This window comes from Phocoena sinus, chromosome 11 (genome assembly GCF_008692025.1).
Source record: "Phocoena sinus isolate mPhoSin1 chromosome 11, mPhoSin1.pri, whole genome shotgun sequence".
Lineage (NCBI taxonomy): Eukaryota > Metazoa > Chordata > Mammalia > Artiodactyla > Phocoenidae > Phocoena > Phocoena sinus.
The window spans coordinates 65,317,783-65,325,797 of record NC_045773.1 but is presented as its reverse complement, the minus strand read 5'-3'; the positions used below and the strand labels follow the sequence as shown (position 1 = coordinate 65,325,797).

The 8,015-nt window shown below is 58.0% G+C and overlaps 1 protein-coding gene across 2 annotated transcripts in view; it reads right to left on the bottom strand.

Annotated features, from left to right (window-relative positions):
- Window positions 1-723: 723 nt before the first annotated feature.
- Window positions 724-8,015, bottom strand: part of PPARD (peroxisome proliferator activated receptor delta) — a 77,131-nt gene continuing 69,839 nt past the window's right edge. For both annotated transcript variants that reach the window (XM_032648604.1, XM_032648605.1), the window contains 5 exons: window positions 5,868-6,022; window positions 4,927-5,065; window positions 4,079-4,281; window positions 3,449-3,899; window positions 724-2,802 (listed from right to left, as the gene is read on the bottom strand). In XM_032648604.1, coding sequence (XP_032504495.1) covers window positions 2,555-2,802; window positions 3,449-3,899; window positions 4,079-4,281; window positions 4,927-5,065; window positions 5,868-6,022 — 1,196 coding nt within the window. In that variant the 3' untranslated portion in view covers window positions 724-2,554. The remainder of the gene's footprint in view (window positions 2,803-3,448; window positions 3,900-4,078; window positions 4,282-4,926; window positions 5,066-5,867; window positions 6,023-8,015) is intronic.

Genomic DNA, 8,015 nt, shown 5'->3' with positions numbered 1-8,015 from the left:
TTTTTTAAGTTTCAGAAGTTTTACAGAATTATCACAAAGACAGTATCTTCTAATTCTCTTAAGGTTGCTTTCTTTTTTAGTCTAAATTTTTGATTCATTTGCCTGTGGAGATGGTACCACTGTAAGTAAAGGAGAAAACTGGGGTGTCAGCTAAGGAGAGGAAAGCCCTGATGTCTTGTGGGGTAAAACTGTGCAAGTCCCAGGGACTTCCCTGGTCGTCCAGTGGTTAAGATGCCGTGCTTCCACTCCAGGGGGAATGGGTTTGATCCCCGGTTGGGGAACTAAGATCCCGCATGGCATGGCAAAAAACCCCCCAAAACCTGTGCAAGTCCCACATACCACCCAAGGCCCAAGGGGACTTGCCTCCTCCCAGGCCCTTCTTAGCCCCTCCCAGACACCCTCACCCCCAAACCTGGTTTGTGCCATGGTTCCACACACCCTTCTCAGAGGGTGTGTATCCTTTCTCCCCCTCCCACCCCAAATGCTCCCTCCGGGTGGGATGGCATCTTCTCAGTTCTCCACAAACCTTGCTGACTGAGGAGTGGTGAGCAGTGCAAGAGGTGAGGGGGAACGATGGGCAGCCCCACAAGCCAGAAATGACCCCGCCACCCGGGCCAGCACCCCACAGTCTCATTTGCCTGACCAAGTCTCCCCCTCTGTGCACTGGATGTGGAAGAGGGGGAGGGGTCTCATCAGCCCCCAGGAAAAACACTGTAAGCTGAGTTAGCTTAAATCAACTCTTAAATATTTAATTCCCATTTATTTAAAGTTCCATCAGTCTGTATACACTATTTATATTAAAAACACAGGAAGCTGGGGCTCCTAGCAAAAATATACATTTCAATTTTGGAGATTGTTCAGACACTGAGAAGAGCTGTATCCTCAGTACCAGAACTGGGGAGGGGGATGACGATGGGGTGCATGGCAGGGGAGGGGAGGGGAGAATCTTGCCAGTAGAGAGTGATCCTCAGGCATGGAAAGGCCCCTCCGAAAGGAAGACCAGACAGGACCCAGGAAGCCTGGGCTCGAACCCCACATGTCCCGCCACCTTTCTCAGAGATGCCAGCCAGCCCCTCACCCCTCCAGACCTGTTGCCTCCCTGGAGAAGCAGCCTGGGTAGGCTCTCGGTCCTCTGCTCAGACGGCAGCGCTCCAAGCTGTGCTTCTGCCCCTCCTCTGGGGTGAGTGCTTATCAATAGGGATGAGGGGGAGGGGCGGGGCCACGAGTGGGACTGGGCCTAGCAAGGTCCCTGGTCACCAGAGGCAGTACAGGGAGAGTTCCAGGTGACCAGCTGGGCCAAATACAAGGAAAAGGGGAGGGCAGCAGAGTTGTTGGGACAGAGGGTGTCACAAACGAGAAGGATCAGTTTATCCCCAGTACCTCCCCTGTGAGCAGGTGCTGGGCTGGGTCCACAGGACCCCGTGCCCACCAAGGGATCTAGCCTAGCCTCGGGAACAGGGGCACAGCTCTGCCCGTCCACCTGCAGGCCCCTCTGGGCACTCGCCTGCCTCGGAGGGGAGGGTGAGAGGTGTGGAACCTGCAGGTAAAGTGATTTCAGTGCTTGTGGTGTGTGGGCTGGAGGGAGTGTGTGTGGGGAGTGAGCTTCAGCTGGGCTGGAGCCACTGCCAGTGTCTCCTGGAGGCCAGAGAAAGGAGGGGCGCTTGTGAGGCCAGGCCCTGGCGCTGCCTGGGGGAGCGCGGTGCCGGTGCCGACACCTCTAGGCAGAACTCGGTGGCTGCTGCAGAGAGGCAGACAGAGTGGGGTGCTGATGGGGGACCTGCCCCAGGCCTGGGCTCAGAAGCAAGTCTCCGGCTCGCCATCTCCCCTACCTCCCTCCGCCTCTCTTTAAGCTCGCTCCTCATCAGTGGGGGTGTAGGGAACCCCACCCAGAGGGAACCCCACCTCTATCCAGGCTGGGCGCGTGTCCCCCAGCGGCCAGCGTGGGGGGCCATCAGTGACACTGGCCTGCGAGACGGGTGAGAAGGGAAGGGCGGCGGCTCAGCAGGGCTGAGGTGTGCGCTGCCTGCTGGGAGCCAAGCTGAAGCCCGGGCGGGCCGCCTGCTGGGGGAGGCATCCTCCGCCAGGGACCCGGTGACCAGGGGCCGCTCTGCACTCAGCCCTGGCCCTGCTTACCTTCCCTGGGAAGCCATGCCCAGAGAGCTTAGTGTTTCTTTGGATGGCTCGAGCCCTTTGCTGTGAAGACTGAAGACGGGAGAAGGGGACTGTTGGTGCAGAGGGCAGGCACGGCCCCTCCTGCTGCGGGGTAGGGGGGGCGCGGGGTGGGCGGGGGGTGGGGAAGCAGAGGTGCTGTTCTGTGCTGCTGGTGAAATAACACAAACTGCCTCACAGGAAGAAGAAGAGGGACAGACACGGAGATGGGGAGAGAGAAAGGGAGGGCGAGAGAGGAAGGAAGAAAAAGAACAAAGAAATGAGAGAAGACAGAGGAGCTGAGAAGGGAGGGAGCCGGGAAAGGGAGAGGGAGGTGGGCCGACTGTGTGTGATTCCCCTTCGGCCACCAGGCCCAGTGCTCAGCGGCTGGTCGACAGAGAAGCCCTCAGTACATGTCCTTGTAGATCTCCTGGAGCAGGGGGTGCAGCGAGGTCTCGGTCTCTGTCTTCTTGATCCGCTGCATCATCTGGGCGTGCTCGGTGACCAGCTGCCGCAGGTCAGCCATCTTCTGCAGCAGCTTGGGGAAGAGGTACTGGGCGTCAGGGTGGTTGGCCTGCAGGTGGAACTCGAGGGCGCGCAGGATGGTGTCCTGGATGGCCTCCACCTGTGACACGTTCATGAGGCCTGGCCGATCTATGGGGACAGAGGGCAGAGGTGTGGGAGGCAGCAGGCACACAGGGGGTCTCAGAAGGGCAGGGCAGCTCCCCTAACCCCACCGGTGTGGGCAACTTGGCCCTGGGAAAAGTGGGCCTCCCTGCCTGGACTCAAACCTCTTCTCTACCGCAGACTAGCAATGAGGCTACGGGCAGGTCACTCAGCCTCTCTGGACCTCAGTTTCCTCATCTGCAAAATGGGGATAACAGAAGTGCCTCTGGCATAGAGTCGTTATGAGGATTAAAGAGTTATAATCTAGGAAAAGGAACTGGAACAGTGCCTGGCATGAAGCAAGCTCTATGCCACTGTCAGCGTGAGTCTTACTATATTTATTGTGTTGGAATTTGGAAAATGCAGGTAAAACACAGAAAATTTCTCCATTATCAGAAATAACCCCCATCAACATGTTGGTATGTTTCCTTTCAGTCTTTTTTCTACCTCATCTCCATCTATACTAGATGGAGCTGGTCCTGCACACACAGTTAGTGCCTTACATGTTCCACTGCCATCATCACATGGACCCTTCCTCCTGCTGTCAGAGCTTAGGCTCGGCCCCTGCAGTGAGGGCCCAGCCCCCAGGAGGGCTGGCTGTGCGGGGCTGACCCACTGCCCCTCCCTCACTTACCTCCGCACAGAATGATAGCCGCGATGAAGAGAGCCAGGTCACTGTCATCAAGTTCCAGGGCATTGAACTTGACAGCAAACTCGAACTTGGGCTCGATGATGTCACTGAAGGGCTTTCGGAGGCTGCGCAGGAACTCACGGGTGACAAAACCAGTGCCGTTAGCCACCAGAAGCCCGTCCTTATTGACGATGGAGGCCAGCATGGCAAAGATGGCCTCGTGCACACCATACTTGAGAAGGGTCACCTGGTCGTTGAGGAAGAGGTCGCTGAAGCTGGGGATGCTCTTGGCGAACTCGGTGAGCTCACGCACGGTCTCCACCGTGGTGCACTGGCAGCGGTAGAAGACGTGCACGCTGATCTCCTTGTAGGGGGGCAGACCGTTCACCAGCTGCTTCCACACCAGGCCCTTCTCTGCCTGCCACAATGTCTCGATGTCGTGGATCACAAAGGGCTGAAAACCAGGCCCCGTTAGAGGCCAGGCCTCGGGGGACCCCCGCCCATGTGTGCCCCGTACCCCTTGCCTGTACCACGAAGTGAGGGGAGGGAGGAGGCCTGGTTCTCCCAGGAGTCAGGCAGGTGGCAGCAGGGCCCAGAGCCCGGGATGCTGCCAGGCTGAGCAGTGACACTCACCGCCGTGTGGCTGGCCTTGCCGGTGAGGATGCCACGGGCCTTCTTTTTGGTCATGTTGAAGTTTTTCAGGTAGGCACTGTAGATGTGCTTGGAGAAGGCCCTCAGGTCAGCCACCTGGGGGTTGTGTTGACTCCCCTCGTTTGCCGTCAGCCCTGCCACCAGTTTCCTCTTCTCAGCCTCTGGCATCCGGCCAAAGCGGATGGCTGCACGGGGAAGGGGGACAGTCATGGAGGAGCCTGGGCAGGGGCCAGCACCTCTAAGGTACACAAGCCGAAGACAGAGACACAGTTTTTGAGCACAAGGCCCTAGGAAGCTCTAGAGCCAGCAAGTTGGAATGTTGGGGAACCCCTCCAGAATATAAGCTCCGGAGGGGCAGGGCTTCTGTCTGTCTTGTTCACAGAGCCCAGCAGGCTCTGTCTCCCGGGAGTGCCGGTCTCCAGCAAACTCCAGCCTGGCTCCTGGCAGCTGACACACGTGGTCACTCACTGGCTCCTGCCTGCCCTCAACAACCAAGAAAACCTGAGGGGATCCTGGGCCTTGGCAGTGGCTTTTCACACCCTGTCAGGTCATCCAAGACAGGCTCAAGGTTCCGGGAGTGGTGTTTCCAACACTACTGGAGTTAGGGTCAATTCCCAGGTCGCTTCTGGGCCAGAGAGGGTGAGGCTCAGGTGCAGACAGGTGGCAACTGGCCCTGGCCTGGGAAGCATGGCGGGTCCTGGGCAGTCTGGGAAGGCAGGCCTCAGCAAGGGCAAAGCTGACCCGCGTACTGACTGTGTGCTGGGCGCTGCTCTGAGGGCACCCCCTTTCTGTTCCTGGGCTCTCGGAAACCTGGCTTCAGGTTGGCTCACCGTTGTGCGACATGCCCAGTGCCAGGCATTTCTGGAAGCGGCAGTACTGGCACTTGTTGCGGTTCTTCTTCTGGATCTTGCAGATCCGCTCACACTTCTCGTATTCCAGCTTCATGCGGATTGTTCGACGGAAGAAGCCCTGAGGGACAGGGGACAGGTAAGGAAGAGAAAAGCCACGAGGAAGGGAGAAAGGGTAAAACCCTGCCTGCTGGGTTGTGCCAGGGGCCTTGGTTACGCATCAAGATGTAACAATTCCTGAATTTTGGAAGTAATGGGGGGGAAATATTATTGGAGGAGAGAGGGAGAAAGAAAGTAAACAACTCTAAAACTTTTGAAAATAACTGAATTAATATAGCATATTTATTTTAAGTGCTTCTTTGTTAGTTTGGTGACACAAAACTGTACTGTGGATAACTTGATTTATTCGTAAACGCAACCTGGTTCTGCATCTTTTCTAGGTAGTCGTTTAATAAAATAATATGTGAAATTTTGATGGGTGTGCAGTTAGGAGGAAGAATCCAAAAGCAAAACCAGAAAAAGAAATATAACGTTTCCTTTTTTATCAAAGAGCCCCCTCGGGCTTTGAGGCGCAGGAAACCCTGACCTTGGGAAGATGGCTCAAGCCCAAGACCCTCATCCTGTCCTACCTGTCTTCTCATGTCAGGTCCCCAGGGGGCGCCAGCAGCCCAGAGAGCCCAGGTGAGTGACTGGGTCGGCACCAACGGTACCCAGCGGGGCAGGCCCAGCGAGGGAACCCCTCCTCTACAACAGGACCCAGAGCTAAGCCTGGAACGGGCCCAAGGGCCTGGCTGCCTCCCAGGCAGGAATTCCACAGTGGGTATGGTCAGGACCTTGCCCGGCAGCAGGGAAAGCCTTCCTGGCAGGTCAACTCACCATGTGATCACAGCCCCGATGGGCAGCCACCCCTCCACTGCCCGTACCTTGCACCCCTCGCACGCGTGAACACCGTAGTGGAAGCCTGATGCCTTGTCCCCGCACACCCGGCACTCCATGTTGAGGCTGCCACACGAGGTCCCATCGCAGCCCATCTGCAGCTGGTCCAGCAGCGAGGGTGGAGAGCAGCTCCGGGAGAGGTCTGCAGACACACAACACAGGGAGAGGTCGGCAGACACACAACACAGGGGCAGCTTTGTGTTCTGCCAGGCCTGGGGGCCTGGGGAGGTGACCAGAGCCCACAGGGCAGCCCAGGTGGCAGCGCGGGAATCACAGTCTTGGCTCAGCCACTTAAGGGCTATGTGACCTCTGGGAGTCAACCTTTCTGAGGATCAGCCTCTACATCTAGAATGTGGGGTCAATGACAGCTTCTCTGGGTGGAGGACGAAAGTGTCCAAAGCATTTCCCCCAGACCCGACACCCAGCAAGTGTTCCAGAAAGGCAGCTTACTATCTGGGCTGAGTCAGACCTGCCTGGGCTGAGCTCACTGCTGGTGGGGAGAGGGCATGCGGGGGATGGTTGTGTTTTGGGAGGAGGGGAGCAAGAGGGAAGAAGCAGAGAGATTCTCTTTAGACTGTCCTTAGGAAGTGGCTCTCTGGCTTGAGAGACTCCACTGTGTGGGCCCACAGGGGATTATGTGAAATGTGTTTTGTGGAGGCTACAGAAGCGCAGGCCTCTGCAGAGCTCAGCCCCCGCCCCAGAAATCTGATTCCTGCACGGACTCCTGAGATGCTGCAAAGGATCTTTCAAGAAGCTCAAAGGCATTCAAACGAAACTTCTTGCTAGAGTAGAAAAAGCAGAAATCTCAGTCACTATGACCGGGCGGTGGACTCAACTTCCTCGAGTGTTTTCCTGTTAAATGTTCAGATGTCTGAACCCCGTGTTGAGTGTCGGCAAGGAAAGCAGTTGGCCACAGGCAACTTCAGGGTATTTGTGCCGTCAGGTGACTTAGTAAGAATGGCTGTGGGGTCTCTCCTGAATCTCTGCCCTGGACGCTCAGAAATGAGCCCTTCCCTGGGAAAAGGGCCTGACTGGGCCCGTCTCTGCCCCCAGCCCAGTGCCCCTGCGTGATCCCACGGGCCGCCTGCCCTGCCTCTGCCAGGCTGGCCTGCCAACCTGCTGTTCTCTGCTTTCTTCCTAACGACTGAGCAACCTCCTCAGGGGCAGGGGCCAAATCCCCAGACCAGAGGAGCAGTGGCTTAGAGCAGACAGCTCCGCAGGGAGACCCAAGCCACGGCGGTCAGCCCACACTTAAGGTTTGCCAGGCCTGCCTTCCACCCTCTCTACAGTATGGTCACTGCACAAGAGCCTGACTCCCCACGATGGAGCTACCCCCAGACCAAAGCGTACTCCACTTCCCAACACCTTCCTCCCAGCTCTCCCGGTGTCCCCTGGGGTCCTAGGAGTGACAACAGGAAAGCCTCCAGCCACACCCTACCCCGCCAGCAGGAAGGAGCTCGAGCACCAGACCCCCGGGCTGGGGAGGGTAGGGGTGACACAGTCCCTGCTTCTTGAAACAGCCTGGCCTGTCACAGAGCCTTAGGTCTCAACTTCAGGCACTCCAAGGGGTGTAACCGCGCCCGCCTCAGCCCACGGACTGGGAGAGCGGGTGCCCTCGGCTCCTGCGCATGCGCTGTGGGGAGCCGGCAGCCCGTGGGGTGGGGTGGGTGGGGTGGGGGGGTGGGGGTGGGGCCGAGCCCTTCTGGTCTTCTCCAGAGCCTTTGTGTTCACTCAGCACTGGACGCCCCGCACCAGGACATAAGGGCCTCGGGGCAGGGACTCTGTCCACCAGGGCGCTGCTGCTGGACGCGGGGCAGGCGCTCAGCGACTCTGGACTAAGTGGTCCTCAAGCTGCCTGGGCGTCCTGGCCTCAGCGCCCGGGGGCTGGAGGGGCCGCGCTGGACCCACAGCTCCTGCCCGCGTTATCGCGGGGGTCAATGGAATTCACATTACCGTCTGCTGGGAGAAAACGAGATAACATGTAAAATCGCTCTGTAGAGACCTACGCAGATGCCGGGCAGGGAGGGTTTCCGGCACTTCCTCCCCCGACCTGTGTGGTCTGTGTGCATGTTTGCTTTCTGGCACTTCTTGTAAGCGGTGTTGTTTATGTGGTTTGCACGTCTGCCTCCTCTGCT